At 42.8% G+C, this 22,392-nt stretch overlaps 1 protein-coding gene across 2 annotated transcripts in view; it reads right to left on the bottom strand.

The window, feature by feature from the left end:
- The window catches only part of Slc66a2 (solute carrier family 66 member 2), a 36,627-nt gene extending 14,562 nt beyond the window's left edge, over positions 1-22,065 (bottom strand). The window contains exons 1-3 of one of the 2 annotated variants that reach the window (XM_003463317.5): positions 21,420-22,065; positions 17,345-17,478; positions 6,493-6,540 (exon numbers count right to left, since the gene is read on the bottom strand). In XM_003463317.5, coding sequence (XP_003463365.1) covers positions 6,493-6,540; positions 17,345-17,478; positions 21,420-21,622 — 385 coding nt within the window. In that variant the 5' untranslated portion in view covers positions 21,623-22,065. The remainder of the gene's footprint in view (positions 1-6,492; positions 6,541-17,344; positions 17,479-21,419) is intronic. The other variant, XM_003463316.5, reaches the window with a different exon arrangement.
- Positions 22,066-22,392: the final 327 nt, after the last annotated feature.

Genomic DNA, 22,392 nt, shown 5'->3' with positions numbered 1-22,392 from the left:
GCAAGCTCCCTACTGTGAGGCTGCTCTGTGGAACAGCTCCTCACATTCCCACTGGAGATGAGTCACAGGACCTAACACCTACCAGGAGTAGCTCAGGTTCACTCTGTGGGGACAATGACAACGCCTGTGTGTACAGGGTGTGAGGGGCACTGAGCATCACCAAATGGGCCATTACCAGATGTGCACTTGCACGGTCCCCGCAATGCCTGGATCCCATTCTGGGTACAGCAACAGTGGAAGAGGGCTCACTGCCCTCTTTTTGTATTTTTAAACCAACCAAGAAGAGATAAGTCATGTAACACTTCTAGGCCTCTTGGGTAGACAGAATGCAGGACAAGAAAAGAGAGGCTCTCTGCAAAGCACAGATCCCAGCAGAACCAAAAGATGGCCTCAGTCAGGGAACAAGAACTAAGCAAGAGCAAAGCCAGCTTCTCACACAGACACACTGCCAGCCCCAAGTCCAAATGACATCAGGGAAGTTTCAATGAACAGGAATAACATAAATGTGTTCTATACTTCCAAAACCCAAGACTCATTCAGGAAGTTTTGATAAGAGCAGGGTCCTGGGGTTTAGACAGCACATGGCACCAAGCATCTGAGTAAGGCTCCTCTTGGCAAAGAGCACCCACCTGACTTTGCTGACAAACTGGAAAGAGATCTCCTGCCAACAGGGTCTAGGATGATGACATCTTGAAATGACATTTCAATAAAAAGCATAAATGCTAACTTTGCCTGTTTTCCACTTTACTCTTTTTTTGAGATGGGGCTTCGTAAGTTTCCCCAGCTGGTCCTGAATTTGCAATCCTATGTAGCTGAGATAATACAAGCATATACCACTATACCCACTTTTTAAATGCTGCTACAAACTTTAATATTCCACGTGGTGATACACGCCTGTAATGACAACATTCTAGCAGGCTGAGGGAAGATCACAAGTTCAAGCCCAAGCTGGACAAGTTAGACCCCATTTCAAAAGGAAATTAAAAATAAAGAGAGGATGTCAGGCTCAGTGTGAAGGCCCTGGGTTCAATCTGCAGTACAGTAAAAAGAAAAAACTTATGTATGGCTCATGTGCTGTCAATTTTCACAAGCCCAAAACCTGCACAGGCCAGTTCCAGCTTTTCCTTTACCCTTCAGGGGTAAGGACATCCACAGATTTTAACGTAAACAGCAGGACCCATCACACAGGGATGCCACTCTTGGTTTTCAAGGCCCACAATCATGACCTTGACAACCACTTTCTTTATCTTGCCCATAGTAAGTATAGGAGACAGGGCCTGGCTAGGCCAGAGGCGGCCCAGAGATTCCAGACTTGACATGCTGGTGATGAAACCCCACCCCAGAAGGAACTGAGCTGCAGGGCCAGGCCCAAGCACATCCCTGTTCAAAACTACCATGCCTGTTTCTCAAGGGGATTCCATGGGAAACCTGGAACACCTACCATTCGCAAAGATAAAATAAGCAACTACTGAGGCCACATCCAAGTCCAAATCTGAAACTGTACCATGGTACTGACCCTGATAATGACCACCAAGACTCCATGTTACTGTGGTAGGCACAGCAAAAGCCAGGGGAACAGCAGAGGAAAGGCTGAGGAGGAACGGCTGTAAATTCTGGATGGTCAGCAATGTGCTGGCATCTTTGCCTCTCATTTTCAGCAGCCTTCCCCCTCTTCATCCTTACTAACGTCCAGTCTATGAGGTTCCGCTCAATGTGACACCCAATGGACAGGTAAGCAAGGCAGAGACTGGTCTGTTCTCAACCCTGAGACTTGTACAACAAGTGTTCTGTCACTAGGGTTGACAGAACACAACCTCTGGTCCAAACATTTCTGCAGCAAGCTCATTACATGATCACACCATTGAATGAGACTCAGAATGGCCCGGGGCTAGAGCACCCTTTGATAAAGGTTCTTCCCAAATCAAGAAAGCGCCTTCATTTTAAAAAGTGTTAAGGTTATTGACTTCTACTGCAAGACTTAAAGACAGTGCCTATGCCCATCCCTGACACTACCTGAGAATGCTCAAGCTGCTGAATTAGTCCTCAGCTGCTGACAGATGAAAAACACAAACCAGATATGATAGCACATGTCAGTATTTTCAGGTCTTCACGAGACAGAGGCAGGAAGATGGCAAGTTTGAGCCCAGCCTGGGCAACTTAGTGACTTAGCAAATCCTCTCTTAAAACAAAAAGTAAGCTGGGATGTGGCTCAGTACAAAGGTTCTAGGTTTAATCTTAAGTGTGTATCACAGAAGGAGAAGGAGGAGGAGAGCCCTAAGGAGGAAGAGGAGGAGAAGGAAGAAGGGAAGGAAGAGGAGCAGGAGAAAAAGAAGGATGAGGATAAGGAGGAGATGGTGGTGTCTATCACCCCGGCCTCAGCTGGTTCATGAAGTACGGGTCCACACCATTAGGGCAGGCTGAGCCCCTAAATCAGGGGCCAGCATCCCTGCCTGACAGTGGCAAGTTGCTCTAAAAAGCTCACTGTGCCGTCACCAGCTCCAGAGCACGATTTCAGATTCCACTCTGTGGGGAGGGGCATAAGAACAGATTCCATCACAGCTCTCCCCAGCAAAAGGATACTCAGAACAAAGCATTGGGCCATTGGGCTCGGTACAGCATCTACCTAAAATGTCCAGTATGCAACAAAAAACAAATGTGCAAAGAAACAGAAACATGTTGCCCACACACAGGGGAAAGAGCAGAAACAAAAAAGCAGAACCAAAGGGGGAAAAAAGGCTTTAAAACAGCCACTATAAATTATATGCAAAGGACTAAAGCAACTACAGTACAAAGAGTTAAAAAGAAGGCATGATGACAGCATTCCATCAAACAGCACACATCAGTAAAGGGATGGAAACGGTGAAGACAATCAAGTGGAAATGCTAGTTACAAAGTGGAAATGCTAGTTACAAAGTACAGCTGAGACAAGATTCACTGCCACGGCTCAGCAACAAGCCGTGCCAACGAGAGTCAGTGAATCCACAGAATGGTCAGTAAGAGCATGCAACTTAAAAGCAAAGCTAAAACAGAAGAAAGGGGAAAAGTCTCTGTAAACTGCGAGACAAGCTTCAGTGCGCTCACACATGAACAAGAGATGCACTACAGGAGAGGAAAGGAGCAGGGAAGATACTTAGATGGTGGCTGAAAAGCTCCAAGGAGGCAATTTTAACCTAATACTCAAGAAGCTCAATTAAGTCCTCACACAGTAACAGAGATCCACACCCTGATGCCTCCTGGTCTAAATGCTGAATTCCAAATAAAAAGGCTAAACTCTAGAACACAACAAGAAAAAATTGATTTGTCACTTACAAGAAACCCCAATAAGATTAACGGCTGACTTCTCATCAGAAACAATGGAGTCCCGAAGGCAGTGGGTAACAGTCAAGGGGCTGAAAAGGAAAAGCACTGTTAACCACGTTTCTCACAGCAAAGCTTTTCTGCTCACATAAGGGCAAAATAAAAACATTTCCAGATAAACAAGAGCTAGGAGAATCTTTTGCTGGCAGACTCACCTAACAGAAAACACTAAGGTAAGCAAGCTCTTCATGGTGAAAGCAAGTGACATCAGAAGTGACATGAACATATACGAAAAAACGTAGAGTACATAAAAGTGATGACTGCATGTAAGCTACTTCACAGGAACACAAAAGCACATTTTTTCTTCTTCCCCTCTCAAATGGCTGAAAAAGCTACTGCAGGAAACATGTGCACTATTTACTTGGGAGGCTTTAACATAGACACGTAACACACTTGACAATAACACAAATGAAATCAGATTAGAAGAACCAAAGCTGTTTTAGAGAAAGGGGAGGACCAGAGGTGCTAAATCAAATGCACCAAAAGAAGAGCCAGAAAGGGTAAATAAGGGTAACAAAGTAACGCTACAGACAGACATTTGTTTTCCTTTCTTCTCTGGGCTTCAAAAGACATAAAATTTATACAAAGTAATAATTAGAAAAATACATTATTAGACCTATGAAATGTACTGACACAATATGTATAAAGTTCACACCATCGAGCCATGAATGATGGTACATGTCTATGATCTCAGCATTCTGGGAGGCTCCAGTGGGACCAGGGCAATTCAGTCCAGCCGAGAGAGAGGGAAGCCAGGATGGAGCTCAGTGCAAAGTCCTTGGGTTCGATCCCTGTAACACACATGCACACACACACAACACACACACAAAACCATGCCACCTAAAAAGAAAAGAAACAGAAATACGTGGCAGTGAAGTTTCTCATCTCGCTGAAATTAAATCAGCATAAATTTGAAGTAGATCCTGTTAAGTGAAAATGTGTACTGTAGCAAGTTCATGCCTGTGATCCCAGCTGTTCAGTAGTTTAAGGCAGAAAGATCTCAAGTTCAAGGCCAGCCTGGACTACTTAGTCTGTGTCTCAAACAAAAAACAGAAACGGTTGAGGATGTAACTCAGTACAAGGCCCCTGGTTTGTCTTTAGAACCAAAAAGGAAAAAAAAAGTATATTATAGCCTTAAAGTAACTACTAACAACTCAACATACAATTAAAACCTTAAAGAAACCAACGTGAAGGAAAAGACATGAGGAATATAGAAAACAAAGACACAGCTGTAAGTCTAAACACATCAAACAGTAAATGTGAATCAATCAGATCAAAAAAGCAAGATTACTAGAATAAAATTTCTAAAGAAATACACTTTAGATTTGGAGATACATAAAAATTAAAAGAACAGAGAAAGATATAGTTGCTATTTAAATAGCAACTACAGGAGAAGTACAGAGCTACACTAATATCAGAATAGGCTTTATAACCGAAAGTACCACTTGAAATAAAGATAGACATTTCCTAATGACAAAAGGGTCAATCTGTCTGGAAGATACTCCCACTTAACAATGTGCCAAGTACACAAAGCAAAACTTGACAGAAATGAAAAGTTAGCAAATTCAAAAACATGTGGAGACTTCAAAACCCATTTCCATAACAGATGTAACAATCAGGCAGTGAATAATTAGATAAGCAAAGACACAAGCAATACCATAAATCACCAGCCCAGACAGACAGCAACTAGCAACTGGAGTTAAGACAGAGTTAGCAAAGTTGTATGACACAAGATTAGTATGTAATAATCAACTTTATTTCTACAAACTAGCAATGACAATTCAAAACGCAAACAGACAATTCTATTTACAATACCCTGCACCCAACAAGAAAACACATCTCGTAAATTATGGCTTGCAAGCATTTATATTTCAAAGTAAGAAAGAAAAAAAAAAAAACTAAACTCAATTTAACCCTTCACTTTAAACTAGAAAAAGAGCAAACTACTCCCAGAGCAATCAACAGAAAAGAAATAATATTACACTGGAAATACATAAACTAGCAAGCAGAAAAACAATAGAGATAAGGCAGTATAAAAAGTACTATGCACTATGATCAAATGGGATTCATCCCAGGAATGAATGGTTAATCCAACACATAAAAATCAATGTTAATATAGTATATAACAAAAGAATAAAAGATAAAACCACATGATCATCTCCAGAGATGTAGCAATGTCCTAGGCGAACTTCAATGTTAGTTCACGATAAAACAAACAAAACAACCAACACTGTAAACCCAGAACAGTGGGGAACTCCCTTCAGCTATTAAAAAAGACAACTGTGAAAAATCCATGTAACTGACACCATATTTAACGGTGAACAACTAAGGCCTTCTTACTAACATTCAAAGAAGACACTGGGGGGCTGAGGCAGGACGATCACTGCAAGTTTGAGGTCAGTCTGGTCTACATGCTGAGTTCAAGACCAGCCTCAAGTACATAGCAAGACCATGTCTCCAAACAGCAACAACAAGAACAACAACAACAAAACAAGAGTCTTATTTGCAACACAGTTAGCCAGGTGATTACGTAAGACCGAACACAAAGCAGCAGACTGGAAAGGAAAAGGTAGAACTGTCTCTATTTGTATGCAAATGATCATTCAAAGAAATCTATTTAATAGCAACTAGAGTTAAGACAGAGTTAGCAAAACTGTATGACACAAGATTAATATGTAATAATCAACTTTATTTCTACAAACTAGCAATGACAATTCAAACTGCAAACAGACAATTCTATTTACAACAAATGAATTAATGTGGAGTAAAATTAACCAGGGAAATCTAAAATTTGTAATGTGCATTTTCTTCTTCCTTTGCACCTCCCTCCTTCCCTCACTCTCTCTCCTCTCTCTGTCACACACACTCTCTCTCTCTCTCTCTCTCTCTCTCTCTCTCTCTCACAAAGAAACATAAACACACCAGAAGGCAGGCAGGCTTCTAAGGTAAGGACTACTCCATGCTTAGGAGAAGCAGTGCTGTGGCAAGTCAGTGTGCTGCAGACACGGCCATGCTTGGTAAAGCCATTCATGTGCAGGCGAAGGCAACACAGATGAGGTGAGACAGCAGAGGGACAAAGCTGCAGAGTGAAATGCAACAAAAGCTTTCATGGAAACGCATGCAGCACGTACATACCCAGACAGGACCGCTTGGGGGCAGCTTTGAGCTCTTCATCCTTACAGTCTGCAGCCACATTTTTAGAGAGAGAAAAAAACAAAAAACACAGAAAGACAAGAACAGACTGGTTTTAACACTGGTCAGCCACTGTTTCCCAGCCCTTTTTGCACTTCTTCAAACACATACACACACACAAAAACTCCTGGGAAAAAAAGGCCACAAGATTCTCACGTCCACGCATTAGACAAAGCACTTTCTGAACTATCCTCCAAATCCACCTCTACCAATATCTTAAAAAAGTATATAAAGGAAAGGAAAGAAAATTATGGACCAAAACCTTTTTTAAAAAATCACATTTTTACTTCATTTCTAAAGTTAAGTCAGCATAAAGTGTCTGCCCTGGTCACAGAAAGCACTATGACTGACCCCACTTCCCTTGTCCCTAGACTAGCAGTATATGAGCCAGCTGTGATTCAATTTGGCTGGTGTGGGGCTGACACTTCAGCAGGCTGCTGATAAAGCTACTTCAGAGCAGACAGGCTGACGTGTGCACTGCAAAAAGGCAGCTGGTTCAACGTGAATTTGACATTCATGCAGCAGAGACAGCATGACACACTAGGCCTGCCAGAGCACACACGTCCAGGGGACAACCCCCGACACCTGAAATAACAGGTCATGGTTCAGCCTCCGTCCTACGTGCTGTCCCAGGACAGCAGCCAAGGCCCTTCACGGTCAGGGCACTCCAGGGCCACTTTCACAGAACCCTCCTGTGGTTCAGGGTGGAGTGCCTAAAACAGAAATGGCGTCACAGGCTGTGTTTCCATGACCTAGAATGGTGGACTCTACCTTTAAATGCAAACGTCACCGGTAAACAGCTAAAAGCAAATACTAGGTGATCTCTGCCACCAGGTGCTGGTCTACTCATAGAACAGGTGCCCACTGGAGGCTGCTTAGATGAAGTAATGACCTTTCCCCAATCTGATATTTACAGAACAAACACACCACATAAAGTGGAGTTTCTCTCTTGCCCTGTACCTCCTGAACACCACAGGTTTAGACCAATTTTGCCATTCACTGTCACCTCTTCTATAGATCAAGACCCACAAGACAGAAGTCAGGCATGGTGGCAAAATGCCTGTAATCCCAGCACTCTGGGAGGCTGAGACAGAAGGGTCACAAATTTGAGCCCAGTTTAAACAATTTAGTAACTTAGTAAGACTTTGTCCCAAAATTCTAAAATTCAATGGAGTCAGGAGGGTTGAAGGTTCTAGGGTCCATCTGCAGTACTGCAAACAAACAAAAGTCCAAAGGAGGGATGAGAGAGAGAGAGAACATGTCAGGACCTTCTGGCACAAACCATGGCTGAAGCATGGCCTAAACCAAGAGGTGGACAGGGATAGGATGGACACAGATCTAGCTCAGTCCAGGAAGAAACCGGGGTCCTGCACTCTGAAGTGAGGAGGCAGGCCAGCACTGGATGGCCTTTGGACGGGGCTGAGTATGACGATGTGGAATTATGGCCAGGGAACTGGTTGGGGCCCCCATTTGGCAAACTAGATTCCACAAAAATCTCAGTGTTCTGTTTGCTTTCCCCATCTGCTTCACGATCAGGGATACATGTCAACTTGAATGGCTGCCACAGCCTAGGTGTATGGACAGAGCGGTCTAGAAGCAAGTGGCCGGGAGGGAAACCTCAAACCTACAGGCGAAAAGCTAGATAAAAGAAACCTGTGCCGTGGAGTACACACGGGGACATGGAAACCAGGAGCTGCTGGATGAGTACAGCCCAACCGCAAACACCACTGACAGCCATGCCCAGCAGGAAAGGCAGACAGCATTCAGCATGCACACATAAAAATGTGAGTGTGCATCAAAACAGATCTTTTCCTCCCTCATGACCTGGTAGATTCCAATATTGCAGGTTCCGGAAAGAAATCATTCACTCAAAAACACTCATTTTTCTTTTTATTCATTCATTTTGAGGGGTTTGGAACGTTTTCTTTTTTCTGTTCTGTATTTTTTCTTCTTTTTCTAATTTGTTCTTTTCTGTTACTATGACCTAATTCTATTAATTTCTTTTACTCTCGAATAAAATCCTTCATTCACTTTTCTCTCCTGCTTCACATCTTTATTTTTCAAATTCTGCTTTTCCCATTGTCCCGCTCACTGCCCACCCTCTTTACTAGTAATACTATCAAGCCTTATTAATCTTTAGATTTTTAGTGGACTGTATGCTATTATTTTTTACTTCTTTTCTATTGTTAATGGTGGTATAGTTGTGTCCAGTAAATATTTAAGACAGAACAAAACCTGGTTTGTCTTTGTGTCTACATTATCTTTACAGATATTTTTCCTACTGTTCAGTCTGTTGCGCTAGTAATTTGCATTCATTCTTATGCTAATATCAAGTTTATCTCCATTATTGTTGATTTCATTGCTACTGCCAAGGTGGCACAGTTGTTGCTATTAACTGATTTTTACTGTAAGCCAATTTCTAGTTTATATGTCATCAACAATACTGCAAATGATTCTGGGGTAAGTGCTGGTTCAATTACACTGCAGCCTCCTCCCCCGCAAATTAATGGAGGTGGTCAGATCTTGTGAGAGACAAAGGCATATACTTAGCTACTCCTAGAGCACATCACTGAAAAGCAACACTAACTATATTAGCAACAAAATATTTCCTTTATAATTGATCTGCAACTGTCAGGATAGACAGAAAGAGCAAGAAAGAAAACAAGGCTACAAAATGCCTCCCCAAACCATCAACTTCCCTAAAGCTGATCTATGTGGAATGTATGGAAAGGAAATCAAAAGAAAATCAAAGGCCAAACTGAATTGTACAAAAGATAAGAGACAAAAGAAGATTAATAAGGTGCTCAACTAGCTCAAAGATTATATAAAAAAGTGATCAGTGAGGTTACAGAATTCACTAATATAAGGCTTATTGAGCTAAACAAAGGGACACAAAACGTGAATGACAGTTCAGCAAAGAATCAGAGTCTGTGAAAAGGCACAAACAGAAACCCAGGAGACAAAAAAACTCTATTCAAAGCATGGGGAGCAGAATTGACCACTACGTGGACTGAGTACCAGAACTAGAACACAGGGCCACAGGAGGTGACCAATTATTCAGACATTCCTTAAAAACAACAGATAGAGGGGCTGGGGATTTAGCTCAGTGGCATAAGCGTCTGTCTGCAAGCAGGCAGTCGTGAGTTCGATCCCCGGTACCGATAAAAAGGAAAAAAGACAAAAAAAAAAAAAAAAAAAACAACCAGATAGCCAAGCATGGTGGCACATGCCTATGATACCAGCACTAGGAGGCAGAGACAGAAGGATCACCAGGAGTTCAAGATCAGCTTGGGTTGTATAGAAAGTATATACTGCACACAAGAAAAACATTTGATCCAAAAAAATTCATAGACTAAAAAAAGGATGGAAAACAATAGTCCATGTAAGTATTCCCCTAAAAACAAGCAAGAGTAGATAGGCTATTTACAAAGTAGACTCCATGCCAAAACTGATCGGACAAAGCAAAGAAGGTCACCAAGTACTGGTTAAGGGAACAATTCAACAGCAAGAAATAAATATGTATGTACCAAACATTCGTGTACTCACTAATGGACATAAAAGATCAGATAAACACCAACACAATGAGAGTAAGGGGTCTTAATATTCCATTGTCTCGAATTAACTAGACACACACACACACACAAAAATCAAAGAAATAACAGAAATGACCTTCACATAAATGAATTTAACAGATAAATAGTATTCTACCCAATAACAAAATACTATTCTCAGTAGCACACTGAACTTTCTCTAAAAGACTACATATCTGCCCATTTATTAAAGCATGTTTAATAAATATAACATAAATTATCCCATACATATTATGAGATCATCTTTCAATGAAAATAGAAATCAACGGCAAAAGAAACCACAGAAATTATGCAAAACATGGAGACTATATAACACACTCTTGAATACTGAGTCGGTCACAGAAAAATGAAAGAAATTACATAGCTTCTATAATCAGAGACACCAATTACAACATATTAGATCCCATGGCACACACTGAGCGCACTCCTAAGATAAAAGTTGGTACCTGTGAACACACACATTAGAACAATACAGTAAGCCCAAATAAGTAACCTAATGACACATCTCAAGGTTCTAGAAAAACAACAATAATCCAAATCCAAAGCTAGTACAAGTAATAAAATTATTAAGATCGGGGCTGGGGATTTAGCTCAGCGGCATAAGCACCTGCCATGCAAGCAGGCGGTCGTGAGTTTGATCCCTGGTATCGATAAAAAGGAAAAAAGAAAAAAAAAAATGTAAAAAAAGATCAGAGTAGAAATTAATCAACTGTGACTAAAAAAAAAATACAAAGACTCAATGAATCAAAGAGCTAGCTCTTTGAAAGAATAAACAAAATAGACAACCCCTTAACCAATCGTAGCAAAGTGGGGGGGGAGGCTCACAAATCAATGCAATTACAAATTGGAAAGGTGAAATCACGAAGGATATCATTGAAATTCTGAAGAAATAAATTCCTAAATACATATGAATTACCAAAACTGAACCAAGAAGATACAAAAACCTTGAGTAATCCAATAACATGCAAAAGAATTACAACAATAATTTTTAAAAAGCCTTACAAACTACAAAAAACCCAGGACCCAATGGATTTACTGCCAAATTCTGCCAACCGTCCTTAACCACTTTAATAAAATTGAAAGGGAAAGGGCACTCCCAAAATCAGTCCTGGAAAGTAACATTATCCTGACTCCAAAACCAGACAAAGATCCACCCAAGAAAAGAACAAACTACTGTACAGGCCAATCTATTTAATAAAGATAGATAGAAAAATCCTTAAAAAGACACTGGCAAACAGAATGCAACAAACTACCAAAAAGATCATGCATCATGACCTCATCCAAGGGATGCAAGGATGGTTCAACATATACAAATCAATAAATATAATATATCACATAAACAGAATCAAGGACAAAAATTATAAAATTATCTTAATAGACCTAGAAAAAGCCATTACAATATCCAACATACATTCATGATCAAAACTCTGAATAGGTATAAAAGGAAGCCAGGTGTGGTGAGGCACACCCGTAATCCTTGCACTTGGGAGGCTGAGGCAGGAGGATCACCACGAGTTCAAAAGAGCAGCCTGCGCTACACAGCACACTATGTCTCAAAAAAAAAAAGTATGAAAGGGCCTTATTTCAATCTGATAAAAGCTATTTATGACAAACTTACTGCCAACCTCATGTTAAATGGGCAAAAACTGAAAGTTTTTACTCTTAATCAGAAACAAGATTAAGATGTACATTATTGTCACTCCTTTTCAATATAGTATGTGAAGTTTTAGCAAGAGCAATTAAAAAAAAGAGAGATGTGTTAAGAAGAAAGTTGAAACATCTTTAAACTATCCTTACATTCAGGTAACGTGATTCTTTACATAGAAGACCAAAAAATTCTACAAAGGACTCCTAGAACTAATAAATTCAGCAAGGGAACAGGATACAAAGTCAACACACAAAAATCGGTAATATTTCTGTACACTAATAATGAAAACAATACTACTCACATAGCCTGAGACAAAATAAAATACTCATGAGTTATCCTAACAATGTGAAAGACCTCCACGAAAATTACAGTACTCTGAAAAAAAGGAGACTGAAGACGACATTGGAAAAATGGAAAGATAACCCTTGCTCCTGAATAGGAAAAACCAAAATGGTCATACTTTCAAAACAAATTTAATGCAATCCTAAACAAAATGCTAACAGCATTCCTCACTGTACTAGAAAAACCACTCCTAAAATTTGTATGGAACCAGAAAAAAATCTAGAATAGCAAAGCATTCATGGACAAAGGGAGGAATCACAATCCAAGAAGTCAAGCTGTATTACAAAGTTACAGTGATTAAAAACAGCATGGTACTGTGACAAAACCAGACACGTGGACCAGTAAAACAAAATGGAGGATACACAAACAACTCCAGACACAGTTAGTCACCTGATCTTTGACAAACGGGTCACAAACATATGATGGAAAGCACAGCCTAGTTAACAAATGATGGTGGGAAAACTGGCTATAAATATGCAAAAGACTGAAGCTAAACCCACACCTCTCACCATGTACTAAAATTAAATCAAAATCAATCAAAGACCTAGATATCAAAACAGGAAGTTAACCTGCTGGTAGATAAGATAGAGATAATTATTGAAGATATAGGCAGAGACAAGAATTCTCTGAATAGAACCCTAACTGTGCAAAAAATACATTACAAATCAACAAATGGAATATATCAAATTTTAAAAATTCTTTACAGCAAAGGAAACAACTAACAAAGTGAAAAGACAACCTACAGAATGGGAAAAAAACTTTTGACATCTACTCCTTAGAAATCTAACATTTAGAATATATAAGGAACTCAAAAAAATTAGAGTCTTCCTAAAATAAAAGACCTAATCAAAAAAATACAGGCAACTAGGGGCTGGGGATTTAGCTCAGCAGCATAAGCACCTGCCTTTCAAGCAGGCAGTCGTGAGTTTGATCCCCAGTACCGATAAAAAAACGAAAAAGACAAAAAAAAAAAAAAATACAGGCAACTAAAAGCAGACAGCTGGGCATGGTGGCACACATCTGTCACCCCGCACTCAGGAGGCTGAGGCAGAAACAGTGCCATGAGTTCAAAGTCAGCCCGGGCCACAGAGTGAGACCCTATCTCAAAAAAGAAGGGTAATCTTGAGTCATTTGTAGGAAACTGGATGCACCTTGAGATCACAACATTAAGTGAAATAAATCAAACACATACCTTTAAATATCCTACTTTTCTCTGGTATGAGAAACCTAAAACATAAATAAGAGCAAAATAAAAGATAGATAATAAAAGGAAATATGAGGCAGAGAGACAGACCTTTGCAAATAAGACGGGAATCAAGAGAGGGAGGGAGGGGAGAGAAAAGTTAGGGAAAGAGATGCAAATACAATTAAGATGCATTATGTACATGTACCCACCCCCCATGAGGAAGACAATCATTAAGTTTTGCAAACATGTACTACTAAAAATTTTAAAAAGGAATTTAAAAGAAAAAATCACAAAACTTATTTTTTAAAAAGCAAATATAAATTAAAAATAAATTACTGAAATAAATCTATTACCTAGCTATGATATGCCACAAAAAGAGGCTCTTTTCCAGTAACCCACACTGCATCCTAGTGGGATATGCATGAGGGACGTGTGATTCACAGCATAAAACTGCCCAACCAAACCCTGTCCAGAAACAGCGCTGCCAGTACTGCTGCTCTCAGACTGCAGCAGCAGGGTGGACCATGGCCAGCACAAATCACAAGCACCTTGTTACATCTGAGTTCCTGAGAATGGCATCGGAACTCCGGCAGGGCAGAGGGCTAAGCAGCACTCAATCAGCCCTAAAGACAGAAACACTCAGCGAAACTGACAAGACCTTTCAGCCAGTATGACTATGCCTGAATCCTGACTTAAGAAAACAAAGTAATAAAAAAAACAGAAAATACAAGACACAATTAGCAATCTGTACACAAACAGATGGTGATAATAAGAGACTCCATTTTTCACGGGTGCCATTGACACTCTGCTTCCTTACGGCCCTTATTTTCTGGATGCCCACGAACCATTTACCACACAAAATTAACTGGCAGCTGCTTTCAAGTCTGCAGAACAGGCTGTGAAATGAGGGTTGAGGCAGGGACAGACTCAATCACACACTCGGGGCTTTATTTTACTCTTTTTATGGTTCAGTAAATACTTGAAATTCTCCGTAACTAAAACCCAGAGTAGAAAACAGAAACGCCGGCACCCACCACACTCGGCAGACTTCTGCTCTCTCCCCTGATCCACAGGGGCACCTGGGCTCTGTGCCCTGGGCAAGGAAAGGTGTGGGGAAAAGTTTCAGTGAAACTAGTTACTTTTAAGTTTCATTCTAATGCTGAAAATTGTGCAAGTTTGTGAAAGGACAAGGAGAGTAAAAAAGAAAAAAAGATAAAACTTAGACAGTGTACCTAATGTTCAAACCAGTCAACAGAATTGGCAGAAGCTATTTTATCCTTCTTTTACATTCCTGTCTGGGGGGCTGGGGGTTTAGCTCAGCAGCGTAAGCACCTGCCTTGCAAGCAGGCAGTCGTGAGTTCGATCCCTGGTACCGATAAAAAGGAAAAAAGACCAAAAAAAAAAAAAAAAAAAAAACATTCCTGTCTTCCTCAAAACATGTACAATGGAACACGCAATCTGCATGTTCTTCATAGGCAGCAACAAATTAATGTTTAACTTGTAAGTTAAAGCTTCCCTTTTATTTATATTTCTTTAATCTAGCAGGAAACAGCTAGAAAATGTTTAATCTTTTATTTTCAGGCTGTCTGTCCTATGAGAACAATGAAATGTGTCTTTTCAAAAGTTTCTTCATATATCAAGTCTTACATTCATCATTCATTTCCCAGGAATTATGCTTCCCAAAGCCCTCAATACCACCCAGGGCATCCTCATTCTTGGGGTGACACTTAATGTGTTCAGAACCAACCACCTTCCTGGGAAGCTGAGTCATTGCCAGGAAAATGAAGCTGTCACCTTCCTGGCACAGCAGTCAAGCAAGTACAGTAGTAGGCAACTGTGAGCGGACACCGAAGAAAGTGGCCTGAGTTCCTGGTCTTTTTACACCCTGCCCTTCCGCCTCCTGACGGATGGAAGGAACTGAATCCACACATTTCATTAAAAACTACCTCAGAGTTATGCAGGGCCATGTCTTACACAAGGTGGGCATGAAATTATGTAATTTTAACTCTACTCTGAAGATGCAAATCTCAAGAATTCTGAATACACAGCTGTGCCAGTACAGGTTTAGGAGAGAATTTAGGGCCCAGCAGGGAGCCCAGGACTTAGGTATAGGGCCCTGCTTCCTCTTTTGAGGAGACCCCTATGAGTAAAACAGAACAAATATCCCTTTCTCTAGTTCCCTAACCTAAATCACAGCTGCAGGGTCCCTCTGCCATGTGAGATCCCTGAGATTAGAGAGACACAAATGTGAGATTATTATTCTCCCCATCACTTCTTTAAAGAATCAGATTCCAGCCCTAGTGCTGGAAAGTGAGATTCACTATTAGGAACCCCTGACCACTCGGTTTTCTGTCAAGGCTGTGGAAAGATGGCATGTCTCTACACTGAGAAAGCTCCTCTCCTTACAACTGCTGGTAAAGGATGGATGAAAGGCACTGTATAGTACAGGTTCCAAAAGGGAAATAAATATTTAGCTTTAGGTGTGCTGCACTATTGAAGGCACACAAGCCTGTTGTATGTGACATCTGGTACTGGCATGCAAGTGACTTTTCAAATGAGTCACAAAACTTGCTCTGCTTGGGACAGCACGCCCATCAAGTCACAAGGCATTCTGGGTACAATCTTCCCCTCTCGGCCTCTGGATTCTCCACATGAGAACAAGATGGAGGGGTACTCTGCCTTCTTGCAGTCAGTTATGACATCCTATGCTGTGTTAAGGCGAAGGATCAGAGGGGCATGGATCCGACCAGGGGAAGCCTGGGGACAGGGAGAGGGCACAAAGCCATGTGAGAAGTAGGTGCCATTTATTGCAGCAGAGATGGGAAATCACAGCTCTTTTGCCTGCACAGTATCTGTGAGCTACTTAAAAAGCTCTGCTTTCCAGGGAGGACAGGCAACACACAGCAGCACCAACTCTGACATAATTTAAACCCAAACTGCACCAGAAAGAGAACAGACAGAGGAGAGGAGAAAAGATAAAAACACATCAAAAACAGACACTACTGTTCACCTTTCTAGTAAAAAGGATACCAATTGGTCCAGACAATTCATCAGAGCAAGGCGGACCCACTTTCTACAAAGCCTGAAACTGCCACAGTTCATTTCACTCTACAAACAGATGCACACAGCAATGGAGGAGGGAACCTATCAGTAGGAGAAAAATAATGATCGAATATAAAAATATAGGGCCACCAATTCTCCTCGGTAGGATTCCAGCTCCTCGGTAGCCCCAAAAGTAAAGCAACTGGAAAAATATTTCTCCAAGCATCTGCTGATAAACATAATCTTGGGTTCAGTCATTAGAAGGAAAAAACAAAGAAGGGCCTGATCCTCCCACATACGAGAAGCCTATAAGCCTACAGGTTCACATACAGAACACCACATCAGAAGAAACCTTTATAACACTGAAGGCAAAACTAGGAAAAAGAATTTTTTATTTTCTGAGCTGCCAAACATCAAGGAGTTGCATGTGTTAATAAGAACCTGCTAAGTGTGTAACTGTCCCGTCCTGGCTACAGAAGCAGACTATGCAGATTCTACATGTGTACTCCAGGTAAAGGAGTCAGCCTGACCTACCAAAGCACAAGTGGTGCACATTTAACAAGGATGTGGGACAGATACACTAATGAGGAGGCTAAAAGAATATGACCTGCATATAAAGCACATACACAGTCAGCAACTGACTGCCTTCTCAAATGCCATGTCTCTGTGACAGGACAGAGCCAAGCAGCAGACAGAACCAGAACTTCTGGTTCTCATACAGCATCAGCACAATGAAAAAGAAGGCAAAGATGAATTACTACTTCACCCAAATTCCACTGCAGAAATTCTAATCATGAATTATTTCCCATTACAAAATGTGCAGAGTTGTTTAACATACTAAAAATACTGTCAAAAACCAATAATCTTCATTTGGCGAAATGAGAGCTGCTTAGATAACATTAAAGTGGCTTTTATTTCACCAAAGAAGAAACCAGTTTGTGTGTTGATTTGATAAGACTTTACTTCCAAAAGTTGTTAACCACTAACCTGTAAAGGAACGGCGTTTTATGTTCAGCTCATTTGCCACGCGAACCTCAGTACAGAGTTTCAGCATCAGTAACATGGTCAGGATCATGATAATGCTCTGCCACAGGAGGGGTGACTCAAAGTGCCTTCCAAACCTGGAAGAGTGAAGAGATCACATGTCAGAAAGGAAGCTGGACACCAGCCTCTACCAACATATCCACAGGAACCACTCCCCGGCCAGGTCCTAAGTGATGACCAGGGAAAGAGCCCCAGGAGGGTCTCTGGCACCTTCTGTGGCCGTGGCCATGGCCATGACCTTTCATCAACACGGGGTGGAAGCAGCATAACAGGAGCATAGCTCAGACAAGTGCACCTTCAGATCTCATACACTTAAGAGTCAGTTCTGAGTCTGTCAGGAAGAAACTTGCTAAAACCACGCCATAAATTAAAACTGAAAAAGCTGTTCGCAAGACTCAGTGGTGACACTTTTGCCAGCAATTTATAAAGGACAAAAGCGGACACAGCCTGATCTCACAGCCCTCAAACAATGGTCTGAAAGATCTGCTTACACCATAAGGAAAACTATACAGTCAGTGTAGACAATTGACCTCCAACTCATCCAAGCACCGCCAGTCAGCATTGGCAAGCTCACAAATACAATTCACTGCCAGAGTGAATTATCATCCACTGAACCATCTGGAGGCAATCCCGCTCCTCGGATGGGGATTTGTTGGGGCAGGAACTCCCAGCCCAGACCAGCCAGCCCAGGAGGTAAAAAGGTATGGCTTAAAGAATGGCACACTGCCCAGGGAAGTCCCCTCAGTTGGTAACCAGAAAAGTCTCAGATCTTCTCTGGGATGTGGGGAACCAAGACAGAACCCTCAGGCTGCATTATGACCATTCTAAATAGGTCCCTGGGGGCCGAGGCCTCTGTGTGTCCAGGGAGCTCCTGAACCCCAAAGACCAACGCAGCTACAAAGGCCAAAGAAGCACTGGGAACTAATGGGAAAGCAGAGAAGTGAACGATCTAGGTCTAGGTGGTTGCAGGGTCCAGGGCACAAACAAGTGTACCAGGTGCATCCCTAGGAAATGTCACCCAGAATCCTGTGGCCTCATCAGCACTCCTCCCTGTGAGGCCATCAGGAAATACCAGGTGAGGAACCAAGACAGACTGCTGAAAGATTGGGCTGATGAGTCAAACACCAAATCAAAGCCAGGTATAGTGGTGCATGCCTATAATCCTAACAATCAAGAGGCTGAGGCAGGAGGATCACTGCAAGTTCAAAATCAAAAAATGAGTTCAAAGCCAGTCTGAACTACATGGTGAGACCTTGTCTCAAAAAGAAAAAAAAATAAACAAAACAAAACAAAAACCCACCATGTCAAGACAATGTCCATCTGGGAAGAGGTACAGTAGTTGTGAGACGTTTCCAGGCCAAGTCAGGGTGGCCAGGAGCCTTATGTACTTTAACCACAGATAGCTCTGGTCACCATGCTATCATCCACAGGCCTATGTACCTGGCACCCTCCATCTTCAAACCTCTGTCTTTCAGCTGTGAACGGCAGACCCTACCCTAAGATATTGAGAGGACACAAAGCCAGGCCCACAGTGCCTTCTAGGAACTGTTCTTCCCTGGCTACATGGGTGGACAACTCATGCATGTAGAGGTCAGATGGAGCATGGAGCATTGAAGGCACTTAGTGAGGCCCATGGAGATGGCCATTCCAGGAGAAACCATGTAGTCCCTGCCACATCCTGAGCAGGTCAGCATAACAATGAGTTAGTTTTGTATTTTATTTTATGTTTTATTTTATTATTTTATTTACTTTGTATTTTATTTTTATATTTTATATTTTATTTTATGTTTTATTTTATTATTTTATTTATTATTATTTTATTTATTTTTATTTTATTTTATTTTATTTTATTTTGGCAGGGACCTTTCTACCAAATTCACATCTGGTCACAGTGAGCCACTGGCAAACAACATTCCCAGATCATTATGACTTAAGTCACTTTCATTTTTCAAATTGCCAACACAAACAATAAAACTAGGAAAACTATGTTTTTTAAAAAAAAAAAAAGATTGGGGCTTGGGATTTAGCTCAGCGGCATAAGCGCCTGCTTTGCAAACAGGCAGTCATGAATTCGATCCCCAGTACCAATTAAAAATAAAAGGTTGTACTCTCCATATGCCACATCAAAAGTCAGATCCAGATGAAGTGGACACTTACAGTGAGGAGACTGTTTAACGTGAAATGAGAGAGCACAGCTACATACTTAGCTGATTTAAGGTGAAGACAAACTAGGTCACAAAATTTCAAAGAGTACAACTTTCCACAAAAATACACAAGGGACAAAGCAAACAAAATAAAGTTTAACTTCATGCATTTAAAATGTAATTTAAATAGAAAGGTGCCACTTAGTAACAGTCTGGTTGGTAAGACAGTGGGAAAGCTTACCACTCCTGCCTGAGACTGGGTTAGCACAACTCCTGTGAGGGCAAGCAGCGGCCCTCCCCACACAGGGCACACCTGCTCCACACAGCAACTCAAGCAAGATTTCCCACCCAAGTGAGCACACACAGTGATGGGGGGTGGAGTTTTACAGAGGACAATTTCCCTCTGTCCCAGGCCACAGTCCTATGGCACTGGGGATATACAAGATGGCAGAAACGTGAATCTTTATGTAGCAGCTGCAATTCTCACCATTTCCTGTCCTTCATATGAACGCACGGTGGAGGAAAGCAGAATCACCTTCAACCCATAGGAAAGGAGAAGAAAGGAATCTTGAAAACTTTTAAAACTGTAGTTAAACAAAATGAGGATCTCTAACCCCTTCCTCAGAATTAGCTTGGCCCAGAGATAAACCTTGAGGTGAAGTTTTCCAGTGCTGCCACAGTGGCCAAATCACCCTACCTCCGAGTTCAGTTCTCCCCAGAAAGGGACGGTCAACTCACTAGTTCACCTTCTAAAAATTCCAAGCAGGAGCAGAACACCCTCCCAAGGGCACTGCAGATCCATGGCTGCCTGGGCCTGGACTGGCATAGCATAAAAGAAGCAGAGAACTATTGACTCATAAACTCGAAGCAGACATATTCAAGGTTTGACGAACTGTACACTTAAAATGGGTGCATTTTAAGGCAGCAAGATTGAAACACTAATAAAAACACTGACACATGACTACTCAGTGACCACTGAGTCAAAAAATAGAGCTCTGACAACAGCTGCCTGGGGCCTTTCTTCCTGGCTGACCATCTTCTTAAGAACTACAAGGCTTTCCTAGCCCAAGAGACCTTGGGACCGCCCAGAAGAAAGCAGAAGTTCAGACTTTTTGACTGATGATGTGGCTACGATTATCTCTTTTCATTTCCCCTGAAAATTTATCCTCCATATTGTATCTGGCTTCAACTATTACAGCTAATTTCAGAGTTAGGATGTAGTTCAGTGGTAGAGTACTTACTATGCCCTGGGTTCAATCCCCAGTACCATTTTAAAAAAAAAAAGAAAAGAAAAGAAAACGGAAATGACTTAGATTTCCTTAACAAAATGTAAATAACATTAAGAGGAAATTGGCTCAAGAGGAACAAGAAAAAAATAGTCTTTGCTACAGTACTAAACAGAAAATGTAATGTGACTTAAAAAACAAAACCACACAAGAAGCAGTGAGAAAGGCAGGCTGGGCACCCCCCTCCACTGACTTCCCAGGAGATACTCTGCCACCCTTGCGCACGCCTTGGTGTTCTCACTCCTTAATCCCCACTAGAAACTATAGGGCAGGGACAGAGTCCCAGGACAATGCCCACAAAGAGGCCACAGTAAGTACCAGATGCCGGGGAGCAGAGGATTACATACAGGCAGATCTGGAAATTAAACCACCTTTCCCAGAGAACTCAACATGCCAAACACTTCAGTGACTTTTCTGGGGTCCGCAAGACTGGCTAGCCAGCAGCAACCTAGTGGCCAGTCACCTAAGGTGATGAGCAGATCCTCTGGAGGAAGGAAACACCCACCCCAACCCTCATTCTTCCCAAAATTCTAGAGGAGAAAGCCATCTCTCGAAGAGGGGCCCCAGGTAGGAAAGTCCCCAACTTACCAGAAGAGAATCCGTAAGATATTAGCCACCAGTAGCACCAGACACACATGAGTGGAGAACCCGTCCGCATTCTGTGTCCTCCGGATATCCCTGTACTGCGGGATGTACGGCACCACCCCTCCAAAGACTATGGCCCCGGAGGCCCCCCAGGAAACCAGCTGGTGCAGCGGGACCAGAAGCCAACCCAAGCCTTTCGCTTCCATGCCGAGATCCGGGCCGCCCCGCAGGCTGGCTGGCGTTCACCTGGCCCCGGCCTGGGCGCTCACTGGCTCCGGATCCTCAAACTGACAGTCACCTCCACATTGCAGCCGCGAGCCGAAGCAATTCTCCACCATCCGAGGCTGGCAAGGGAAAGCAACAGTAAAGAAGTCCAGGAGGGGCAACAGCGAAAGTAGTGGTCCGGACCCCAGCCCCGGAGGCCGAGGCCAACCTCCTCCGGGACTGCGCGCCCAGCCTTTCGCCCCGACAGCCTCGGGCAAGAGCGGGGTGCACTGGCCGGCGGGGGAGAGCGGGAGGAGCCGACGGCCCGGGCTGGGAGGGAGCGCGCCCGGAGGGCGGGGCCTGCGGAGCGCGTGGGGGAGGGGCCCGCGGCGCGGCGGGGGCGCCGTGACCGGAGACCGCGACCCCAAGACCTCCGCGTCCGCGGCGTCCCGGGGCGGCTCTGCGCAGGCCCGGAGGAGGAGCGAGGCCCAGCGGCGGGCAAGCCCGATCCCGACGCGTGCACACGCTCGTACCGAAGCACAGCCGACCGCGTCCGCCAGCCCGTCCCCGCGCGGAGCCCCGCCCCGTGACGTCACAATGGCGAGCCGGCCACTCAGGCGCGCTGGGCGGAGCCACGGGGTCTTAGCGCGCTTCTGGGAAGCCCGGATTGAGGTGTCCCCACCTAGAGTGCGGTGCGGAAGGAGCGACCGGGATTCCGGGCTCTGCCCAGGCAGCGGGCTTACGCAATACCTGCTTGGCTGCGGCGCCTTCG

Source organism: Cavia porcellus, unplaced genomic scaffold (assembly GCF_034190915.1).
Source record: "Cavia porcellus strain 051 isolate PalLab524CR breed Dunkin Hartley unplaced genomic scaffold, mCavPor4.1 scaffold_20, whole genome shotgun sequence".
Lineage (NCBI taxonomy): Eukaryota > Metazoa > Chordata > Mammalia > Rodentia > Caviidae > Cavia > Cavia porcellus.
This window is presented reverse-complemented; position numbering and strand designations above follow the sequence as displayed.